The sequence below is a fragment of the Rattus rattus genome, chromosome 3 (genome assembly GCF_011064425.1).
Source record: "Rattus rattus isolate New Zealand chromosome 3, Rrattus_CSIRO_v1, whole genome shotgun sequence".
Lineage (NCBI taxonomy): Eukaryota > Metazoa > Chordata > Mammalia > Rodentia > Muridae > Rattus > Rattus rattus.
This window is the reverse complement of record NC_046156.1, coordinates 59386541-59411278: the sequence shown is the minus strand read 5'-3', so window position 1 is coordinate 59411278 and position 24738 is coordinate 59386541. Positions and strand designations below refer to the sequence as shown.

General features: G+C 42.6%; 1 protein-coding gene across 1 annotated transcript; it reads left to right on the top strand.

The window, feature by feature from the left end:
• The first annotated feature begins 348 nt into the window (after positions 1-348).
• Sec22b (SEC22 homolog B, vesicle trafficking protein) lies at positions 349-22500 on the top strand. Its single transcript, XM_032897649.1, has 5 exons — positions 349-564; positions 6529-6638; positions 12455-12615; positions 14228-14374; positions 20495-22500. Exons 1-5 carry the CDS (start codon positions 490-492, stop codon positions 20647-20649), a joined length of 648 nt encoding a protein of 215 aa, XP_032753540.1. The 5' UTR covers positions 349-489; the 3' UTR covers positions 20650-22500.
• Positions 22501-24738: the final 2238 nt, after the last annotated feature.

Here is a 24738-nt window from a genome sequence, read left to right as displayed (position 1 = left end):
GTAAGAACTCTGCGACAGCATAAACACCCAGGACAGAAAACCTTCAGGGGGAAAAAAATCAGTCGAGATAAGCACAGGTTATAAAATATTATACATAACATTTTCTGTAAAAAATTAAATCTGAAAATATATAGCTTTACAGCTGCTTCGTACTTCATTTGTCTAAAAGTTTGCTCTCGGTCGCTTTTCGGCCCCTTTTCAGAGTGACTGCCAGTTATTCCAGAGATACCACTTAGAGAAAGGCAAACGTGGGCGGGTCTTGGTCGGAGGAATCACTGCGGAACTAAAGGTTCGGTGGTTGCAGTTCTCGGTGGGAAGCCATTTGGAAGGACCGGTAGTGGATAGCTCTGAAGCTGTTTCCGGCCACCTCAGCGGGAAGCAGAGCCGCCAGCAGCTAGTTGTTGGAGACCTCAGCCGGAGGTGTAACTGGCCACCGCGGGAGAAGAAGGGGCAGTGACTGAGGCGGCCGGGTCTCCGTAGCCAGGGAAGATGGTGCTGCTGACGATGATCGCCCGCGTAGCGGACGGGCTTCCTCTGGCCGCCTCGATGCAGGAGGACGAGCAGGTAAGCTGCTGCGGGAGCCCCGAGCCCGCCTGTTTCTTGGTCCAACTATGGATTCCTTCCTTGGACAACTGAGACCCTGACGACCTTACAGACACTCCTCCTCCCTCCCCTCGAAACTCTTTTACCGTTTGCTAATGGAGAGGCTACCTGTGAGAAGAAATCTTTGTCGAAGGAGTTAGAGTTTGGCGTTAACTGTTCCTCTCGATCCAGACACACTGGAGAAAGCTTATCTTGGTTTAATTGTGATCACCCTTTTGTAATGACTTTTTAGGGGCCTTCTTAAAATTTAGGACTTTTATTTTCGGCTGCTGTTAAGGCTGCTGACTAATGCATCTGGGGAAGATCAACCCCTCGTTTCTTCACCTCGTTTTCCTGTAGCACCTGATCCTTGACCTAGCTTGATGACATATTTTGATAGTGGATGAGGTAATATTGCCACTTATAAAGTTGTCAAAGTTCAGTAAAGTACCTACTTTCATGGTTATGCCTGATTTTCGCCTGCACTAATAAAGTATTTATTCAAATGAGCCCAAGAATATGATCTGAACAAAGGAGATACGGGGAGGGGAGTCCTAGAAAACACTTATTTTGAAAAATATGTTTGCCATGAGGGGTAGGAGCCGGGTAGAGATGGGCAGAATCTGGTCAGCTGCATTGAATTCTAATGGAGGAGAGGAACCAGAGTGGATTTGACATACCATTTAATATTAGTGGACCCCTAGTCTCTGCTTTGCAATTTTTCTGAAAAATTCGTGGATTCTTTCTTAATTTTAAACTTGGTATTTATTTGATATTGGTCTGCCAAAATGGGTTTGTTTCATTGATGAGAAGTTCCCACAGGATTTTTTTTTTTTTCTGATTGTGATTCCATCATTTTCCTTTAGTAGTTTTGATTTTAAGTAATAAGCCGTTCTGAACCTTTAATGCCTGCAAATTAGACTCTTTTTTACCATCATAGTAGTAGACAAAACATTATAGACTGCCACATACACAACAACACTGTCCTGAGTCTGCTAAGGGCAGTATTTCTTTGGTCCTCACACCAGCCATGTTAGAGTGTATGCTTATTGCCCTTCACAGAGGCTGTTGGGCTTACAGAGACTAGGCCACTTGCTTAAAGCACACAGCTAACAGGTAAGGAATGGCATGTGTCCTGGGTTTTTGTTGCTGGTGCTGCAGGTGCTGCTGGTGCTGGTGGTTTGCTTTGGGGGTTGGTCTGTTTTTATCAGACTATTCCTATTTGGGACTGGATGATCCTTTGTTGGGAGAGACTGTCCTGTGCCTTGTAGGGTGTCTGTCCTTGGCCTCTACTTCCAGATGGCAGAGGCACAATTCCTGTCCCATTGTTCTAACTACTCCAGCTACTTATAGACATTTCCAAAAGTCCCTTTAGGACAAAATCAGTCCTGACTGAGAATTGCCGGTTACTGTAATCAGTATTTTATTAAGCTATTGTTTTAAAAATCAGTATCAGTTTGGCTGTAGACCAGAACCTTAGTTCCTAACCATTATTCTGTACTGTCTTGTTTAAGACTTTTCAACCACGTATTCACTTTTTACTGATTTAAAAATAACTTTTTAAAAAAAAAATTGGGACAAGTTCTAGATAGCTAGAGTTTGCCTTGAACTTATCTCTCTGCCTTATCCTTTTGACTGCTAGAGTTATAGATACAGAAATAGCTTTTAAGACATAGATTATTTTGACCAAATAGTTTTATATTAAGTACTCTAATTGTCCAAGCCAAAGTAATTCATATACTTTTAGTTATTTGTACTGATACAACTTGAGTTATTTTTTTTCTTTTTCTTTTTCTTTTTTTTTTCCGGAGCTGGGGACTGAACCCAGGGCCTTGTGCTTGCTAGGCAAGCGCTCTACCACTGAGCTAAATCCCCAACCCAACTTGAGTTATTTTTAGGTATTTACTAGGTGCCAGTCCCTGTATAAGCTCTTAACTGACTTATTGCTAAAGATGACTGGTTATTCAGATAGGACAGTACGGACTAAAGATGACTGGTTATTCAGATAGGACAGTATGGAGATTAGCATCCACATATAATATAGACAGTGTTTTATACAGTGTTGACTGTTTACCTAGTAATTCAGGCTTAGGACAGTTAGAGAAACAACTGTTTCTTCACAAACCCAGACTCACTGACTAATAGTCTTGTTCCCTTCCTCCTCCTCTTCATCTTCCTCCTCCTCCTTACTCTTTTTATTTATTTATTTTTTTGCTTTTCTCTATAACGACCTCTTTCCTTTGCAGTTTCTTTTATCTACCTTTCTATTCTATCTCAAAAGTATTATTGTATTTGCTTTAATTTTGCACTAGTTCTGGAAGGGCAGTTCGTATTTGGAAAAGGTGTTGGAGCTATGAGGTAGATGATAGGGAGCCCCAGAAAAACAAGTGACCTGCTGTGCAGTTGAGCTGCCTCACACCCCTTATCATTTCGGGGCTGTTACTGTAATTACCAATAGAGGAAAATGGCTAGTTCTTGGTTCTTGGTCCAACTGGCCTTTGCCCAGCTGAGTTCATCAAGGGTTTATCAATGATAGGGCCTAGCTGAACCTTCTTGGAAAATGCTAGTGATCTCTAGCAGTGCTGATGGGGGGAGTGGGAGATAATGGAAAGAGGACTCTGATGCGCCTCCAAGAGGCCATCATCCACGATGCCCACGATGAAGTGGGACTTGGCTGTCTGCTCCAGTAATTAACCTCTCACCCACACCTGTTAAGTAAACCTGGTGTACTCATTGGTGTATAAAATAAAACCAAAACTGAAACATTCTTTGAAAGGTAAAGGGTGATATTTGGCCTAGTTATCCACTAGGCCTAGGCAAGATGGGAAAAGTCCTGGTTCTGAGGAAATCACTGCCTTGTGCCTCTTGTGGTACAGAGACATCTTCATGCTCGTGGGTGATCTTGTTTGCCCATGGCAGTCCAGCCATTCTCACTCCTTTGTTATTGGATCATAATATATCTTACAGTTGACCAACGTTTGCTCTACATGAGTAGAAAGCACAGGCAGGGCATCTAGGTATTTTCAGCTGGGCCAACTGACTGTGAGCCCTTTGTGACTTTGACACTGAAAGCAAGCTGTCTGTCTGTAAGACACTGTTAGGTTGTTTTGTGGGATCTTCATCAGTTCCCACACAGCGCCATGAGCTTTTCTTGTTAGTCACATGGTTGACAAGAATTTGTTTAGAAGGTGGATCTACTGTTGAAACAATTTTAATCATGGAAGTGGGATGTCATATTTCTTGAAGCAGGTACTGTATGTGGTCAGATTATCTAGGTCAAATCCTAGCTCTTCCCTTTCTAGCCCCATAGGGTTCTTGGCCAAATTTGGTTTCTAAAATATAATATTGGCATAATAATTTTAATCACCTCCTAGAGTAATTGTGAGTTAAATTATGTAAAGTGTTCAGACTAGTCCCTGACAGAAAATGAACATTAACTTTATTTTTGAAGAGTTTTTCTAAATTTTAGCCAGAATTTACAAACCAGAATTGCATGTAGTATTCTTTGTACAAAGATGCAATGAACAGGATGGATATAGAATTTTTATACTATTTAGAATTAATCCATGCTATTTAGAAAGTTTGGAGACATATAACCAAAAATCTTTACTCAGATAGTCTCATATTCTTCCCCTACCCCCCACCCCGTGTGCGTGCAAAATTAATGTGTTATGCTGTAAGACTGACTTCATATTTCCAGTTAACAGTTGTACATGTTGGGCATTGTCTCATACCATTAAATACTTTAATGGATGCCTAATAGTCTGTTATGTGACTATGCCAGAAAAGTCATTGTTTAGCGAAGACGATTTTGTTCCTAGGAGTGGTAATGCCAGCTGAACCAGCATTAGTGTTGGCTGTCATACTATAATCTCTATGTAGATAATCTCCCAGTGCACATGACAATACCTTTTTCCTTAGCACCTGAAATTGTAGCATGCTTCCAGCCATTATATCTTATAATTGTATGACTTTTAGTTTTGTTCTCTCAGGCTGTGGTAATACTTACACCATGCCTTATGAAGTTGGAAGGCTTGTGCTGATCTTTGATTGGCAGGGTCTGGCTTTGTTTTTGTTTGCTTGTGGGTTGGGTTTTTTCCCCATCATTTTCTTCAGCTTTACCTTTACGGTAAGGCATTCATCTGCTTTGGCAATTGAAAACAGTCGTTGTGTTATTGGCTTAGGAATGAAGCTAGGATCGCTAGGTGGTTCCAGTGTGATGCCAGGGCTGACAGCCATCTATGTGTTGGTCTTCACTATGGCTTTGTAACACTTCCAGAATTAGTTCGGCGCATGTGTTGTTGTGGGTTCAGATCTCTTCACGCCATATAATGGCATGGTGAAGCAATCAGGTTGGTAGATACCACTCACATGTGGGAATAGGACATTGTGCATTACTTCTTAGTGACTGACAGCATGTGACAATATTTACAAACATGTACTTACTGACTAGTTGTGGATAAATGCATGCATGCATACTGCTTAATATGATAATGCCAATATCATGTCGTTAGGTGGTAGTAGTTATGATAAGGTACTGTTGAATGTGTGACTTTGATATGATATCCACATGCATGCATGCATGTATACATACATAAATACATACATACACACATATTGACACAAAACACTTTCTCAAGTGAATAACATTATAACAGATGATCGCCATAATAGCGGTGCTAACTAACTAAGGTGAGTAATCCACAGTTGTGCATTGAGTGGACGCTGCCTGACTTCTGGCTTACATTATGCTTATTCATTACTTCATTTATTTTTGAATTTCAGGTCATCATTTTTCTGCATCTGTACCTTTGCAGACCTGCCATGTCCTAACTGCCTCCTCCTTTGTGCTGTCAGCTCAGGAGTATCCTGTCTAGAAGCTTAATAGTGTGCTCCCTCAATGTTAGACCCCAGACCCAGACTCTGGGAAAAGTGATATAAGCACTTTTATTTCAGTGTTATGAGATATCTGCAAAGGAAGGCTAGTTTATCTTTCAATACAAAATAAATAATTCTATAACTGAATAATTAGGGCTTTCTGTTACATAGCAATGTGCATAAACTGTGTGGCTTATAAACAAAAACAGACACTGAGAAGTCCAAGGTGACAAGGTTAGCAGGTTTGGTGTCTGCTCATAGATAGCAGCTCTGTGTGAGTCTTCGTGTGGTACAGGGGCCAGTCTAGTCTAGCTTTCCGGGATTTCATATGAGGACATCAGCCTCAATCACTAGCACTCTGTCATCATGACTGAGCATCTCCAAAGGCTGCACTTGCCTCCATCAGCTGGTGATGAAATGCCACCAGCTTACAGATCTGGGCAGTAGAGACCTTCAGGCCATAGCTAACAGGACGTCCTCCTCAGGAAGAGGGCAGATTAACCACATGTGTTTGTTCCTCCTTCTTCATGGACTGCCTTTCTCCTTTGAGTCTAGTAGGCTAGTAAGGTATGATGTGTATCCTTTCAAAACGCTGCAACCACTGAATACCCTCATTTTCTTTCTAGTAACTTGTTCAGAGAAATGCTGAGTGTTTGAGGGTTGCCCTTTTGTGCGTAGCCCGCTTTAGTCCAGCTCACTAGCTACAGTGGAGAACCAGAGAGATCGGTGGAACGAAGGACAGTTGCCCTTTCTGCCTCGCTGCAGTGGCAGTGTGCGCAGGACGGTGTGTGAGATACCTAACAGTAAAAAGCACCCCGAGTGCCTTGCACGTAGGTGACGTGCACACTTTCCTTAGCACTTACATGTGGGATCTTAGAAATACTAGGAGTTAGGTTTTTTAATTTGTTCTAAAAGTAAGACATTTTATTTTTCTTTATTGAAATGAATCTTAATAACTGCTAAATGAAGGACCTTATTTACCTAATATTCTTGTGATGTCATGATCTTCTAACTGGTATAGCATTGTGTGTCTGTATTAAATTCTTCAATGAAGTTATCTTTTTTCAGTCAGGCCGGGACCTTCAGCAGTATCAGAGTCAGGCTAAGCAACTCTTTCGAAAGTTGAACGAACAGTCCCCTACCAGATGTACCTTGGAAGCAGGAGCCATGACTTTTCAGTGAGTATAGCTTTGATTTTGTGTGTGTGTGTGTGTGTGTGTGTGTGTGTGTTTGTGTTTGTGTGAGTGTCTGTTCAAGTATGGAATACAGTTATGTAATACCTTGTAAGAATATCACACTAGGGGCTGGAAGGATGGCTCAGAGGTTAAGATCACTTACTCTTCTTGTAGCGGAGACCCCAGGTTCAGTTCCTAGCACATACAGTCACATGTATTTCTAGCTTTAGGGCATCTGATGCCTTCTTGTAGCCTTCAAGGTTATCTCAACTCAAATATATACCCTGCCCCCCGCCACACACACACACATGCTCTATTTTTAAATGTACATTTAAAAATAAATGATCATACCCATGTCTTTTAAATACTTAAAAATAATAGCACTGTGTTGTTTCCTTGTACGGTACTTTGTGTGTGTGCATGCGAGTGTGTGTTTGCGTGTGCGCCCATGCCACCAGTGCCAGAAGACGACCTCAGGTGTCCTCCTCAGACCACCTTTCTCTTTTTTCTTTGCACAGCCATTTCTCTCACTGGCCTGGAACTGGGAAGTAGGCTAAGCTGGCTGGCCAGTGAGCCCCAGGGATCTCTGCCCGTCTCCTTCTCCAGTGCTGGGATTATAAATGTGTGTCATGGCACCTAGAACTTTTAAAGAACATATGTCAGGGACTGAACTTGGGACTTCAAGCTTGCAAGGCATGTAGTTTACCAATTAAGTGATCTCCCCAGCCCAGAATAGTAACGTTTCTTAAATAGTTTTAAAACTACAGTCTGTTCATGGAAACACTTTTTCTGTTTCTCTTTCTGGAAAACCAAAATCTTAATTATTTTTAAGTTAACATGCTTACACTAATTTAAGTGGTTAACCTGTGCTCATTCTATACCTGTTATGCAGTAATAGATAACCTCATGCTTTAGGAACATCTTGGAGGCAGACACAGATAGGCTATTACTCCTGCTCAAAAGCTTACTAACAGTGATACAGACCAAGTCACATAACATCTCCAAGCTGTGGTTTTCTCTTCAAAGGATATCTCACCAAGGACTATAAGGGGATACATACATATTTAGCATCTTGCTTTATACATTGAAGAGAATCAATAAATATTTTAAAACTCTAAGAGAATTGTGATGGTTTGTATATGCTTGGCCCAGGGAATGCCACCATGAGAAGGTGTGGCCCTGTTGAAATAGATGTGGCCTTGTTGGAGCAGGTGTGTCACTGTGAGTGTGGGCTTTAAGACCCTCATCCTAGCTGCCTAGAAGCCAGCAGCCTTCAGATGAAGATAAAACTCTCAGCTCCTCCTGCACCAGGCCTGCCTGGACACTGCCATGCTCCCACCTTGGTAATAATGGACTGAACCTCTGAACCTGTAAGCCAGCCCCAATTAAATGTTGTCCTTTATAAAACTTGCCTTGGTCATGGTATCAGTTCACAGCAGTAAAACCCTAACTGAGGGCTGGAGAGATGGTTCAGTGGTTAAGAGCATTGACTACAGGGGGTTGGGGATTTAGCTCAGTGGTAGAGCCCTTGCCTAGGAAGCGCAAGGCCCTGGGTTCGGTCCCCAGCTCCGGAAAAAAAAAAAAAAAAAAATCAAGAAAAGAGCATTGACTACAGCACTGATTGCTCTTCCAGAGGTCCTAAGTTCAAATCCCAGCAACTACATGGTGGCTCACAACCATCTGTAATGAGATCTGATGCTCTCTTCTGGTGTGTCTGAAGACAACCACAGTTATATATATAATAAATAAATAAATCTTAAAAAAACAAAAAAACAAAAAACCTAACTAAGACAAGAATTTTAAAGCATGTAAGTCAGTGGCTATAGAAGTAGTGGGTTTCTGATTGGTTTTCATTACTGAGGATTGAACCCAGAGCCCTCATGCGTGCTCAGCAAGTACCCTAGCATTGAATAGCACTCCATGGCTATAGACCGTGCACAAAGCTAAGAGAGGAAGGCAGTGTTACTTGTGTCAGTGCGGTACCAGAGTGCCTTCAGGCGAATGCAGGGCGGAAGGTTTAGTTTTGTCTCATAGAAGTTACAGTCCATTACAGCAGGAGAGTCATAGTGGGAAGGGCTTGAGTAGCTGGTTCTAGTGTGTCTGTAGTCGAGAAGAGGAGAGGAACACTGCTGCTCAGCTCGCCCCATCAGTCCTGGGTGTCAGTCCATGGAAGCTGCCATTTAGGGTGGCTGTCCATCTCAGCTAACTCAGTGCAGAAACTCCCTCAAAGATGTGTCCAGGGGTTCTGGACAGTTCTAGGTCCTGTCAAATTGACAGCCAATATGGACTGTCACAGGAACTTTATTGGGCTTTTAATTATGGACAGATAATTGTTAAATAATAACATGCCAAGTTGAATCTTTAAAAAACCAGTAAAGGTTGAAAAGGAAAGATGTTATAGGAAGACCACAGCAAAGGAAAACAGGATCAAGTAAGTAAGTAAACTTCACTGTGTCAGTAGCAGGGTGCTAAGGTATCTGTTAGGACAAAGAGGAACCGCTTGTTTAACTGAAAACCGAAGAACGGATAAGTTTATCACTAAGTATCCTTTAAAAGAAAGTGGTAGACACATTTTATAAGGTAGTTACATATTATCTAGGGTACTTTAATCTAAACACTAGAGAACATGACCATTTGGCCGTATGAGGTGGTGTGCACCTGTAGTCTAAGCTGTTCTGGAGGCCAAGGCAAAGAGCTGCTTGAGCCCATGAGTTGAGACCAGCCCAGAGAACTTAGCCAAAAATCATATGTATGTTTAATTATATGATACAGTTATCTTCCATGTCCACAGTTCTGCCCTTGCAGAAACCATGTCTGTTACCAAGAACCATGCATTGAGAATATTTAAAAAAAATTTTAAAAAAGTATCCGCATGAAGCACATGTAGGCTTTGTGGGAGTTTTTTCTTATTATTCCCTAAACAATATAACAGCAATATGACAAGGCATTTATTTTCTATTAGGTATTTAAGGTGATTGGAAGTTTACAAAAGATCACATGGGTTTTATGCAACTATTATTCCACCTATATAAGGGACTAAGGCATTTTCCAGTTTTAGTAACCGTGGGTCTCCTGGAAGTGATCCACTGCAGATACTGTGGGAGGACTGTACCTCCACAACGGATAGGGAATAAAAGACCTGGGAAGAGCGTTCCTTCTCATTCCTGTAGGACTTTTACAGTCTCTGGTTTTCCCTACTGAAGAGCTAGTAAAGGTTTATCCTTTGCTAGACCTTGCCTTGTCTTCACAAATGCCCATCCTTTCCGACAAGCCAGGATCCTCCCCACAGAGGCACACATTCTGACAAGCACAGTGCTTTAGAGCAGGGCTTGTTAAACTTTTCCTTAATTTCACAGGATTCTATGTGACCCTGAGTGTGCAAACTAAACATTTATAAACATTTATTAAAAACGATTTTTAAATAATTCTTCGGTATACAAATAAATTTTCTGTTTAGTTAAAACATAAGCAAATTTGCATGCTCATGAAATGAATGTGTTTTATTTTTACATAAAGGGTTAAGTCTGGACTGAGTATTTGATTCTACGGGGTGTAGAACATCCTAAGTATTTTCAGTTATCTTCATTTAATTTTATAATCTTCATTGGTGAGGACAGTGCTTTGCATAAGTGTAGAGTGCAAAATGGCAAAAGTGTGGCTAAGGGCATTTCAGAAACTGGTGGAAATTCTGTTTAGCTCTCAAGGCAGAATTCATTTAATGAAATTTGCAATAAAAATTTAATGTAACTCAAATCAGCAACTCAAACAGTAAATTTTAAAATCAAGCATGCTCCTAATAAAATGTGTACGTCTTTGATAATTATGTAGTGGGGAATGATGCCAGGAAAATGTCTTTGCTTTCCATTTGAAATCATCATTCCTTAAGAGCAGAAAACTGGACACGTACCACGTGGAAACATTTCCGTCGTGACACAGAGCCGGCTCAGGTTGAGCGCAGGTGTTTGGGCCTTTGTGAGCCCGAGGCCTGACCTCCTGCGCAGGCGCATGGCTTGTGCTCAGAGAGCCGGCTGCAGTGAAGCACAGTAGCGTCACTGGAGAGCCCTGCTAGAAACACGCTGGGTTCAGAGTTTGCTCAGTCAGGAACAACCCAGTGTTGCCAGATTTTCTGAGGTCCCCACATTCAGCTACACAGTGCTGTAGGGGATCACAATCCTCAGGTTAAAAAACATGAATGAGGCACTTTGAAGAAAGCAATACATTCCTATTGGGTGTTTGATGAAAGGAACTAGAAAAAAAGAAGTTACCTAAGCTCTCATATGAGAACGAATAGAATTTCTCTGGATGTGTAAAAGCACCACAGTGAGAAAGTGTAAGCAGGTGTGTAGGGCCTAGTTTGTTACAGTCACTGTGCCATTTGGCTGTGTGGTAAAATGTAACAGAACATTTCATCTGAAAGACTATAAATACTATGGCAGAATTTGACTTTACTGATATTATGCATCCCTGTAGCTTTAAGTGGGGCAGTCAGGCCTGTTTACTTCTCCGGGAATGAGACCACCGTTATAAATGACAGTGCAGGTTAACATCAAGGAGGTCCTTTAATCCAGATGCCCAAGCAGTGGTCGGACAGCAGTGTTACTAAGCGTTACTCTGTGCCTGGGAGAGTGTGTAAGGCTTTAGATGGTCCTTTGTGGGGCTCTAGGATGTCTCAGGAGTGAGGAACAGAAGGCAGGAATTCAAGATGATAGCGGACTGTCTGCTCTTAAGTCACCTAAACCAAAGAACTTGTGATTTCATCCACTGTACGTATAGGCTCTATTGGTATATGTGTTGGAAGAACAAGCACCATGGCCAGCCGGGCAATGGTGGTGCACACCTTTAATCCCAGCACTCAGGAGCAGAGAGGAAGGCTGATTTCTGAGAGTTCAAGGCCAGCCTGGTCTAACGAGTTCCAGGATAGTTGGGACTACATAGAGAAACCCTGTCTTGAAAAATAAAACAAAACACAACAAAAGAGTCCTGTGGCTAAAAGGTTTGAGAGGCTCTTAGTAAATTTTTTCTCTAAGAATATCCCAGTCACAAAGCTCTTTCCCAGAATAACAGAAAGCTTATTGTCACAAAAGGGAATCCCACAAACAATTCTCTTAGTGAATGATTTCCAATTGATTTTTAGAGTTCTTCTAGCCAGAAATAAGCAACGTGACCATTTTTGAAGTGGCTTTTTCTGTGCCAGTAAACATTTTCTCATTTAACTTCTAACTTTTTTCCCCATAAATTTTTAGTTTTAATGTTATGGCTGGAAGGACTTTGATATCTGTTTATTAATATGTTTGTCATATGGGGTCAAAGGATGATGTCTTGGCACCTGTAGCTTTTAAAAAATGACCTCTTAGGTGTTAATGTATACTAATTGAAAATATATAGTGAATAAGCAATGCCTACACTCGGGCTTTTTTCTATATACTTTTATGTTTATGAGTGGGGGTGTGTGTGTGTGTGTGTGTGTGTGTGTGTGTGTGTGTGTGTGTGTGTGTACTATGTGCATGCCTGGTGCCCTCAGAGGTCAGAAAAGGGGTTCAGATCCTCTGGCTGAGGAGTTACAGATGGTGTGGCTGGGTGCTGGGGATGACTCAGGTCCTCTGCAAGAACAAGAAGTGCTCTTAAGTGCTGAGCCGTCCTTGCCAGCCCAGGTCTTTTAGGTATATACTTACTTAATGGTAGGAGGATGGTTGCTTTCTTAGTTCTAACAATTTGTGACTTAGGTGGAATATTTTCTGAAGTTGATAAGGTACTGAAAATCAGCGTCAACCAGAAGCACCATTACTTCATAAATAACTGTGTTTTGCTTTTCCCTCCAGCTACATTATTGAGCAGGGGGTGTGTTACTTGGTTTTGTGTGAAGCTGCCTTCCCTAAGAAGTTGGCCTTTGCCTACCTAGAAGACTTGCACTCGGAATTTGACGAGCAGCATGGGAAGAAGGTGCCCACTGTGTCTAGGCCCTATTCCTTCATCGAGTTTGGTAAGATTAGACCCTGCCTTCTCCCCTCAGGGACTAGCACTATGGGGAAACTTTGACACATTGCTTAAAGATTGACATGTCTCCCCCTGGAGTTTGCCTAGGAAGGTTTGGTTTGTTCCCCTCTCCAAATTTACCTTTTCCCCCCTGTTTGAATGGAGAAGGCTTCCTTCTTACCACTAAATTCATCCAGTCTTTTATCACCTTTTGTTGTCTAGTTTAATTCCTTATTAGTGTCATTTGTAGTTACATGAAGTCTACTTGACTATCTTATAACTGAGTCGTATTCTCCAATCTATAGACTCTCAAAATAAGACTAATTTTATGGAAATCGGAATTTGGAAATCAAGAAAAATGATGAGTGATGATTAGAACCTCTAGTTTAAAAATGTATGGTATTTGAAAACTGTCTTTACTACATTCAGAAGTAGCACGTGTGAGTGTCTGTCTGTTTGCACAGGAGTTAGGGAAGGCTCAGTACCAGTCAGACCTGTAAAAGGCTGGGCTGTCAGTAGGTCAAAGGGAATGGCCTGTGCTGCTGGGGGGGTCACCTTGCTTTATCATTGTAGAGAAAAATTGACAATGCTAATTTTTTAATGTTATTTTCCTGGCTAATTAGTTTAGTAAATCCAAGTGACTAATAAAGCACGTGTTTCAAGGTCACAAAGGAAATAGATGGCTCACCCAAATTAGTTTCAGGGGAGTTAAGATGGGAATGAACTATAAGATAATACCAGGTATGGTGGCATGGGACCATAAACAGTAGTTGTTCCCACTCTCAGGCTGAAGCTGTAAAGGAAAGGCTCAGTGTTTGAACTGAAGGAGAACCTTTAGGGGGAGACCAACTGGAGAGGGGCAGAGGCTTTAGTGGGGGGTATTGCTAGACCACAGTGAGTGCTCAGGAAAGTGGGATGGGTGTAAGTACCCTGACTGCACTGCCTGCTTCCTCCTCTGCTGGATTTGCTTCAGGGCCAGAGCCTGACTAGAAGTGGGAGGGTCAGGAGCCCACTGATGTGCTCCACCCAGGTCAGCTTCCCAAAGTGCAGGGGAACGCAGTAGGGGTTGAAAGCCAAGTTAGAGGTATCAGCACACACAGCAGTAGATGGTTTTGGCAGAGACTGACATACTTTTATAGTAGGTCATTCCTACAGTTTTGAGAAGTTGCACGTGTAGGCTCTAGATGAACGAGGCTGCAGCCCTGTAGTGGTAATTTGGAAGCTTTCTATCAGGTTTGGTTTGAGGTTGAAGCATGAGGTAAGTTTGGAGAGTAGGCTGCTGATCGATCACTAACTCTCTTAGTAATGCCAGCATTATTATAGGGGTTGTATAGAACTAAGTCATGGAACCCAAAGGGCCCTCTGAATATAGGTTGAGATTTTCTGTCTTCAGGAATGGTTTACTAGAGTGAGTCTGGTTATCTCTAAGAATTCTGATAGTAAATGCCTCAGACTAAGTGATGTTCGAGGGGCAGTTCTCCTGAATGGTCATCTTAACATTTTACAGACGAAGAGGTCAGAGCCAGCAGCAGACAGGTGTAGGAATACACTCAAGTTCTGATCATTTCAGTGGCTCGAGAAGCAGGAAGGTTGGTAATGGTTACCTGTCCTCACTCTAGACACCTTCATTCAGAAGACCAAGAAACTCTACATTGATAGCCGTGCTCGGAGAAATCTCGGCTCCATCAACACCGAATTGCAAGACGTGCAGAGGATCATGGTGGCGAATATTGAAGAAGTCCTGCAGCGGGGAGAAGCACTCTCAGGTACCTGAAAATGACGTCAGAGATCAGCCCTGACGTGGCGGGAATTCGTGCCTTGCGTGATTAGTTTTGTGCACTAGAACAGGGTAAAGGACTCACCCAGAAGCAGTTACTGTTTCTAAGAATTTACAAAACAAACAGAACATTTGTACAAGTTAAATAAATTAAAAAGAAGACTGAGAGGTTGTGGCCAAGGATGTGTTTCACGCTGGCTGTCTCTTTGGGAGGCTTTACCGTTGCTAGGTCAGGGGTATAAAATGCCATTTTCATCAAGCATTCCTCTCTTGAGACATTTAAATCTGAGACTATGAAGAAAGGTCTATCTGCTGTCAGCTTCCTTCCTTCAGTCAGCCAGTGTCTGTTACATGGAAAATGGGACTAAATACACGTCATTCTCCCAGTTGGCAGGCACTGTATCTCAGCTGGGTCGGCTTCCTTGCTGTTCCTTTTTAAATTATTACTCTATTTTTTAAAAAAGATATTCCTCTGAATCACAGTGTTGAAGTTTTTTTTAAAGATTTATTTATTTTGTTTTAAGATTTATTATACATACTGCCTGCATGTATGCCTACATGCCAGAAGAGGGCACCAGATGGTTGTGAGCCACTGGTTGCTGTGAAATGAACTCAGGACCTCTGGAAGAGCAGTCAGTGCTCTTAGCTATCTAGCCCCTCCTTGCCATCCTTAATAGCGCATTCTGTCCTTTCGAGAATTGAAGACAGCTTCCCTGGTCCCTGTAGCTCAGGTCACACTGGTTTCCTACCTTGGACTGTTAAAATATTTCATTATACAGTCTCCAGCATGTACTGTGTAATATTTATTTGTATGTATGTATTTTCATGTGTACACATGAATATGGAAGCAAGGTCAGCTCTCAGTGCTGCTCCTCACTGCCTTTCACCTTGGCGTTCTGAGGCAATCTGTCCCTGACCTGTGGTTTTCAATTATGCTGGGCTGGCAGACCCAGGGATCTGTGTACCTGACTCCCAGTGTTGCAGTTATGAGCAGATTCCTCTCCACCCCTACACTTTGTTATGCGAGTTCTGAGGACTTACTCAGGTCTTCGAGCTTGCCTGGCAAACACTTGACTGTTTGAGCTGTCTCTTTGCCCTCGGTTTTGTTATGTGTATATATGTAATTATGTGTGCACACTTGCTGTGGCTATATATGGAAGTCAGGAGGCAGCCTCAAGTATTGATCCTTGTTTTCTATGTAATTGAGACTCTGTGAGTTTTATATGTTTGTCTGTCTGTTTGAATTTGGATATTATCTCACTATATAGCTCTGACTGGCCAGGAACTCACTGTATAGATCAGCCAGGCCTTGAATGGCAGAAATCTACCTGCTTTTACCTCCCTAGTTCTGGGACTAAAGCCATATGCCACCACACCATAAGACGGTGTCTTCTGTCTTTTCATAGGCCAAGCTGGCTGGCCTGTGAGCTTCTGAACATTCTCCTGTCTTCTCTCCTCACACTTCAGAGCTACAGCATCTGGCTTTAAGTGAATTCTGAGGATCTGAACTAAGGTCTTCATGCCTGCGTGGCAAGTGCTTTATCCACTGAGCCTTCTCCCTGCGTATATCACATACCTGTAAAAAATATATGTTACTGTGTCTTATATGTATGCTTTATGTAAATCCATATTTAACAAAAATATTTAAACATATTTTTGGCTATGTTTTTGAGATGATCTTTTAACATTTTTATATCCATCTATTTATTTTATGCTTATGTTTTGTCTGTATGTCTGTATGTGCACTACATGTATACATGCGTGCATACTCACAGAGATCAGAAGAGCGCATGAGATCCCCTAGACCTGGAATTAGGGATAGTTGTAAGCCACCATGTGGATGCTGGGAACTGAGCCTATGTCTTTTACAAGAGTGCACATGCGTTTTAGCCACTAAGCCATCCAGGCCCTTGAGACAGGGTCTTACTGTGTATCTCTGACTTGCCTGGAACCATTTGTTTCTGCCTCCTGAATGCTGGCATTACAAGTGTGTCTTATGCCCAGTTTATGTAAACATATTTAAAGTAAATTCAGTTTGTAAAATGAAGGGGAGATTTTTTTCAGTGATAGTGATTATATTATCTAAAATAATTTTAAGTTATAGATAGCTGGATAAAATTTGATCAAAATACATATGTAATATTATTTGAACATTAGATATGCACATGTAAGCTCTTCATTTCTGTGTGCTTATGTGTTTGTATTTGTATTCGTCTGTGTGTGTGTGTGTGTGAGTGTGTGTGTGTGTGGTGTTTGTCCATGTTTGTGTGGGTGTGTGTGAAGTTATGTCTGTGCTTGGGTGTGTGGCAGCCAGAGGTTGATGTCTGATCTTTCTCTGCTCCTCTCCACCTTACTTGTTGAGCCAGGCTCTCACTGAACTGGAGCTCCCTGAGCTATGCTGACTGGTGAGCTCCTGGGACCTGCCTGTCTCTGCTCCCTAGAGTGGACATACAGACATAACAGTGCTGCACCAGGTTTCTGTGTGAGAGATGTAGATCTGAACTCAGGCCCAGGTTTGAGTGGCAGTTTCTAAGCTATCCCTCCAGCCCTAGGCTCTTTGAGGATAGATTTCATGAGTGCTGTGTGTCTCCCATACTTTGTGTTTTCATCATGATTACAGGTAGATTTCTGTAATGAATATTCTTATGTCAGCGTTGCTGTGTATTCTTCAGCAGGGAGTATAGCCTCTGTGTCAGAGACTCAGTTACCACAGCACACAGCTTCGTGTTCTTTAAGCATCACATTGTGTGTGTCATTACTATTGTAATAGACTTGAGAGTTCCTACTTGAGATAAAGTGGACTAACAAAAACTTGTCTTAAACCCAGACTTCATATGTCTCCACTTACCACAAGGTGAGCGTTCTCCTGCAGAGCTCCTGTTTGCTGCAGGGCTGGCAGGCACACTGATTCACAGGTCTGCACTTCTGCCTTTAAGTAGATTCGCCTGCTTGGGGAGTGCAGAAACTACTCAGGGACTCATTAAGTATGAGTGAGCAGACTCAGCATCTTCTGCGAGCTTCCTTGCTGTGGGCGATCTACTGTGGGCGTCCTCTGTGTTGTATGCATTACTTTTCTCCTTGCTGTGACCAAACACTTGACAAAGCAGCTTGAGAGGAAGGGTTTGGTGGGCTTCACAGTTTACGGGGACATAGTTAATCACCGCAGACTCAAGGTACTAGGGTGTACAGCTGCAGTTCTTTGCCTCCTCTCTTACCAGTGTAATTAGAGTAGCAGCCCTGAAGTACAGTAGGGACTAAAAGCCTGGGGCCTATCAGAACCCACATTCTCCAACTAGGTCTCATCTCTAAAAGTGATAGTCCAAAAGTAGTGCCCCCAGCCAGGGGACCAAGAGTTCAAGCACACGAGTGTGTGTGCGTTATTTCACTCCCATAACACTCACTCAGCCTTCATCTGAAATAAGCGGATCAGGCCAGTTTTACCGACATTAATTAATTGACATCTCTTTGTCGGTAACATTTGTGATCTGGAACCTTTTCCAGATGAGGCTCAGCAGACGCCCTGCTAGTATCCAGCAGAATCCATTGGTCCCTGAGTCAAAAAAAAAAAAAAAAAAAAAAAAAAAAAAAAAAGAGCTGTAGTAATGTATGTAGAAGGAGCAGAAAAGTATGGGCAGGAAACGGTTTCTGAAAGAAGTCATCTTGAGTAAGGGAAAACATATTTGAATAAGGTATATTTCAGGACAGTAAAAAGATTAGCATTTTTAAACTGTTTTCTTCTTTTATAACATTGATCTCTACCTGGTTTTCTTTCTAAATGCGTGTTTATAGCTCATCCATTTTGCATGTAATGCACAATCTTTTGCATTTCAGCAACCTCAAATTACCCTTCTTAATTGCCTGATAAGTGCTGGATTGTGTTTCTTTATTCAAAGGTATTCCCTCTGCAGAACTGCAAGTTCCACAAAGACCAGAGTCCTGGGTGCTCAGATTCTCACTGTCCTCTGGCACATCATCTGTTGTGTTGTAGAATCTGCCCCATGACTCTAAGGAGAGTCTTGTCTTTGTACACTATGTATTTCAAAAGGTTCCGCTATGCAGGGATGCTCTTAAACGTTACTTGTTTCAGTCTGGGAGTGGTGGTGCAGCTGTACTCTGGCAGGAGGCCTGCAAATCAGGGATAACCTTAGCTGCACAGCAGTACCCCGGCCTTCGGCAAGCAAATCACAACTTAGTCCAAACGGAGTCATTCAGCATTGCAGAGTTCTAATTGAATAAGAAATGGGTTTGGTTGAAATTTAGGAAGGATCTTAAGAAAGACAAAGATTCCTCTGGAGGAAAAAGAAAGTATGTGCTGGAGATGTAAATTCTGGCTTCTCAAATGGGCGGTCGTGGCAGATGTTTACTGAGCACTGGCTGTATGCCCTGTTATACGTACTCGGGATTCACCAGTAAACATATCAGTAAACCCCTGTCCAGCTGGACGTCACTATGTTAAACAAAAAATGAGCCAGACTCAGATAAACACTGGATATTTGCTCTCACGTGTGTCAAGAAAGCAGTACCCCGGATGGTGCTGCAAAAGCAGCGGGAGAAATTTAAAAAGATGGGGAGAGGGAAGGAAGTTAATGGAAGCCCTGTGGCAGCAGAACAGAAAGGGCACTGATGAGGGACTGGGCGATGAGAGTGGGGAGGGAGGACGTTGAAATATGAATAGTATGATGATACACATATCTAGAGGGATAATGCAATTCATTACTTTGTATAAAGTCAAAAATCAAACTAAAGTGGGAGGAAAGGACTCCTGAGCAGTTGATAGCTTCTGGTAGACGGCCCAGAGGGACAGCTGGGGCACCGTCATGGTGCCTTCTCCTCAAACACTCTTGTGATTCCTAGCGTCAGTTGATAATTGAGTAGCTGTTGCGCTTATATTAAGTAATACCATGTTTCTCAATGAGAACCGGTTGGTTAAGTAACTGTAAATATTCCAAAGCTGTTGCATGTAGCTTTTGTACCCCGCCTTAACTCTGGGAACAGCCCCCGCCCAGCTTCCTTTGAATCCACGAATAAAAGACACACACACAGTTGTTCCACTTCATCTTGTCCCTTTGGCACACTTGCTGGGCACTGCTGTCTCCCGCCTGGAAGAGCGCGCCCTTACCAGTACTCTTACCTCCGCACCTCTCCACCTGCCCTCAACTTCAGTTGCTCAGTTATATCTGGTCCCAGCCAAACATCCCTGACCACCCGCCTGCAGATTAGGAAACAGATTGAAAATTTGGAAGCAGTGAAAAGGAGAATTCTTGGTGTCAGTTGGAATGTTTGTTTTCATAGTTAAGCTATGTGAACCACAATACATCACAAATATTGGGGCAGTCTTTGTGGAATGCTAAGACTTAACTTACTAGACATTTGTGGGGTTTTGGGGTTTCTATAGAACCTGTGACTATATTTTAATCACAGTTTAGCTTTCATATGTGTATTGAAATGCTCAATCTAATAGCTTTGAGTTTGTAACAGTCTTTACTCTGTGAAGAATCTTGGAATTAGCAATCACCATGGAAGTATAACTTAGCACTCGGTGTCAGATTAATTGAACATTTCTGGTTATCCTAGTCTTCTTGCATTTGATTTAGACCACTTAGCGTGTAGATATGGTAATTAAGGATAGAGAGATGGATCGTAGGTTAAGCGTGTTTGCCACTGTTGCCGAGAACCCAAATTCGTTTACCAGCACCCACATCTAGTGGCTCACAATTGTCTGTAACTTTCACACCCCAAGATCCAAGGCCCTCTTCTCACTTCTAGGGCATCATGGACACATAAATAAAAATAAGTAGATCTTTCTTTAAAAAAAATGAAACCACAGACAGTTATCAGGTAGTGCTGAGCGCTCACTCTGCGTGCCTCGCATGCTCCAGGCCCTCAGCCGCACTGAGGCGGGATATCTGCTGTTACTAACCTGCTGAAACCATCACTCTAAACAGTCGATGTGCCTACTCAGATTTGGTAACACAATTATTTTATTATTAAACATAGTTTAAACTCCATGGCTTATTTATTCCACCAGTTGTTTTCGTTATTTTTATGCCTTAATGTTTTGATAAACTACTTGAGGTCTAATTAAAGTTTCCCGTTTTTATCTTTTCAGCATTGGATTCGAAGGCTAACAATTTGTCCAGTCTATCTAAGAAATACCGCCAGGATGCGAAGTACCTGAACATGCGTTCCACCTACGCCAAGCTTGCAGCAGTAGCCGTGTTCTTCATCATGCTGATAGTGTATGTGCGGTTTTGGTGGCTGTGAGATAGTGAGCCTCGTCACTAGTAAGGGAGAACCTAGAACCCAGCAGGTGTATGTTTTCAGGAAACTGAGCTCACAGGGCTGTGTGTTAGAACCCAAGTGGAACTTCTGCCTCTAAAGACCTTGCAAGAAAAGACCTGTCCTGAAATGAAAGATGGCGCCTCGTTTAAGGAAGCTTGACCCATGTGGACGTCTCCGGGGCAGAGACCTTCTCTGGGTGCTAAGCCATATGTATTAGGGAACAGTAGGTTGTCTGTTTTGTTTCTTCCCTCCCCAGTACATTTGTGAGACAGCAGAGATGGGGCGGTCTCTCTGATGGAGCCATCAGTGAGATTTAAGGTAGCCAACCCATTCTAGCAGCATCCTGAAATTCTGTCAGAGTTTCCCCTTTGGGGAGTCCTAACCTTAATCGACATTCCTTTGTTGGTTACATGTGTGATTAACTTTCAAGTAAGACTCAAAGTATGTGAAGGTTAATTGCTTTGGTGCACAGGTCCTGTGTGTTGGCCGCTGTAGGAAGTTAACTTTTGTTTTTGTTTTTTTTTTCTTTTATATTTTGCTTATTGCACAGTTGCTTTGGAATTAAATCAATTATATTAATATGCCTTGAAATTATATAGTATTGCTTGACTAAAAGGATGAATTTTTTTCTGTCATTTATTCTTTGTTGTTTGTTTTTCTTTTCTTTTTTTTGTTTTGTTGAGACAGGGTCTCTTTAGTCTCGGTTGTCCTGGAACTCATGTAGACCAGGCTGGCCTTGAACTTACAGAGGTCCACCTTCCTCTTCGTTCACTCTTTAGCTCTCTCGGGACATTGTTATTTGGGGCTGTTTGGGCTCTGTAGAGTTAGTGTGGCACAGGGTAGTCAGAGGCCCTGCCTTCGGGGAAGAAAGGCCCAGCTTAGACCTCGGCTTTGCCCTGCCCCTTCCTCCCACTCTGTCTGTGCGTTCCCATTTCTTGGCTTTCTTTACAACATAACTTGCTTAAACTCATGGTCTCCTGTCCCATAGATATCCTGTAGGATTTTCACAGACTGCGAGTGTGGTGGTACTCAGCAGGGTAGTTAGTTAGATTTCTTATCTCTGCAGATCAGCTACCCAAACATAAATGCTCACATACCTTATGGAAAACATCTCTGAGAGCCAGCCTCATTCCTGAGTCAGCTTATGTAAATTCTGCAGGAATGTTTTAGAGACAGATGGCTCGTGAACAGTGTGACTCCTATAACCAATGAGAGTACATCAGACTTCTTTCCCTTTTTGCTCAGGGATAATGGAGATTTCACCTTTCCCCTTCTGAGGTAGAATTTTTTAAGTGGGAAGAATAGGCCTTTTGGTTATTATCACAAGGGGCTACAATATAACCTATAAGACCTGCACATACTGCAAACATTTCTTTAAATTGTACTGGAAAATGAGCCAACTTCTTACTTACCATCTTTGGAAAGACTTTTGGTAAGCAGTTTTATAACCCTAGGGATCATCACTGCTGCCCTGTTCCGGGGGGGACAACAGTCTCACTTCCTTATGAGAAGCCTGGGGGGAAGCTTACTGTATTCCTAATAAGTACAGAACTAGAATAAACGTTCTTCTATTATGAACATAATTCTACCCATTAGAGTTTTGTGCATGAAATACAAAATGACTTTTTATAGAGAATAACTGCTTTTAAGTCTTTAAAAGGCTTGCCCCGTAAACAATGATGTTGGCAACAGAAACCTTGTAAGACTGCAAACCCTGAGTCGTTGCACCGTAGCGCTTGGTGCCTCTCTGAGAAGGGCGGTGGCAGCTCACTGTCAGGAGTTGCATGCTGCAACTTAGTGGTCAGCGATGAAATAAATGCTTGTAGAACGTTTCCTTCAGTGTGAAGTTTTGTCGTCGAGTTAACTTTTGTCCACATAGGCTCTTCTCACCACATTCTACCTCATCTCAGGGGGCACTGAACTCGGGGAGGGGAAATTGGTGAACAGAGGAACAAGAACGTGGTAAAGGCCAGGGCAGTGGACAAAGGGAAGACAGGGTGCGGCCTCTGGTATGTGTTCCAAGTAGCTGGTAGTAGGAAACTCTGAGCAGGGAGACAAGTGGAAAGGATAGCAGTGTGTGGCTGCAGTGAAGGCAGGCCACACGACAGCTGGCTTGTTTCCAGAGAAGTGGATTAGCATTCCAGACAAAGATGGTGGCATGCGAAAGACACGTAGAAAGAGCTAGGCACGTTTGGTTCGTCTGAGCTCAGGAGAAGCAGACAGGAGAACTAGACTAGCATTGCTTCACCTGCTGAGGGGTTGCCCCTACGCAAAAAGATATATTAGAAGTGTGGAAGTGGAATTGAGCCATAGGGGAGGGGACCGTAAACAGACCAGTTTCAAGAAAGGTGATCAGAGGTCCAGATAAGAGGAACTTACTGAAGTATGCTGCCAGCACTCTACAAACAAAGAGATTTGCTCTGAGGTACAAAAGAGTCTCAAACATGGTCCAAAGTCACAGAGCAAAAGGATATCGGAATCAAGATTTGAGCCAGACAGTTTGGCTGCAGGGTTTGGTTTTGACGTTTTAATTTTTCAGGTAAGTATATGAACTGATGGATTTCATCATGGCATCTGCATACATGAATCGCTGTAATTTGTTGTCTCTTGTTCCTCTCCCTCGGGGTGTGTTTTTGTGTACCACCAACCCATCAAATAAAATAAGGACTACAAAGTGTATTTTGAGTTTAGCATGTTTAGAAAGTCATTGTAGAGAGCTGAGCACACAGGCACGATCACTGCAGGTACAGGATTGACCCACTGCGGGGGAGACCCATTCCTGCCCTCTAGAGCAGCTGTCTTGGCCATTGTGACACTGAACTTCATTGCCTGTTTTACTAAAATGCCTCATGGTGTCATGTTTTAGAAGTATTTGACACATTGACGCATGCCTGGTTATTTTAATGTCTAACAGTGGTTCCTGAGCTTCCTGAGAACTCTTTGTAAAACAGGTGAACATGTCTTTACTCCAGGAAAGATGTGTCCCATCCATCTCTGGCCAGGCAGGGCCACAGCACTGTTCATGAAATCATGGTGGGCTGTGGTCTTTCAGTTCACTCTAGGTCATAACACAGAACTCAAAAGTTAGGTGCCCAGAGTCCTTGAAAGCTGCAGTGAGTAGGAGGAGATCTACAGTCTGAACCTTATCTTCAAAAGCTACTGTGCGCATGAAGCAGCCCTGTCAGATATTTTCTTACATATTCAGAGATCTGGTTCTGGTGAAATAACTTTTATTTTCAGTTTTAGTTACTTAATCACGTCTAAGGAGTTCAAAAATATTTGTAAGTTTTCTTCAAATGCAAGAAACAAAGTAGACGAACCAGGCCAGCAGTTTGGCTTAGTGAGTAAAAACGCTCACCACTAAGACTGCCAACGTGAGTTCAGTCCCTGGACTCTCAAAGTGCAAGGAGTGACTCCCACATGTCTTCTGACTACACACGTGCAGTGGCACATACATACACATACAATAAACAAATATTTACAAAAATTTACAAAGTTGATATTTTCTGTGTGCATAGGATTTAATAAGACACACAGTAAAACCCTTCACAATTTCGTGAGGCTCAGCAGGATGCAGGAGGTCAGGGCTGTAGAGATGATGCTGTGTGGCAATTGCTTATTAGCCCACCAGACGCCAACTACCCTATGTGATGACGGCTGGTTTTGTATGACTTGGAGGTTGAATGAACAAGTTGAATCCTCCATCACTCACTGACTAGGTCTCTGGGTCTAGATAAAACATCCCCCTGGTTCTTCCTCATTCCTCATGGTCATCCCCCCCGGTTCTTCCTCATGGTCCGTTTTAGCCTTTCCTTCTAGCCCCACTCCAGTCCCTTGTGACTTATGCCAACCTACAGAGGAGCTGTCTATCTAGGGCCTCACCACCACTACACATGGCTGGAATTCTGGGATTCCACAGCAGCTACCTTTTCCAGGACCCAAAGCAGGAAATACCATCCAAAGACCAGAACATCCAACCAGCAAGGACGAGGACAGACATCTGCCAGGGAACAGCACTTCAGAAGTCAAAACTCCAGCCCAGTACAAAATAATGGAACAAGAGCAGCTAAG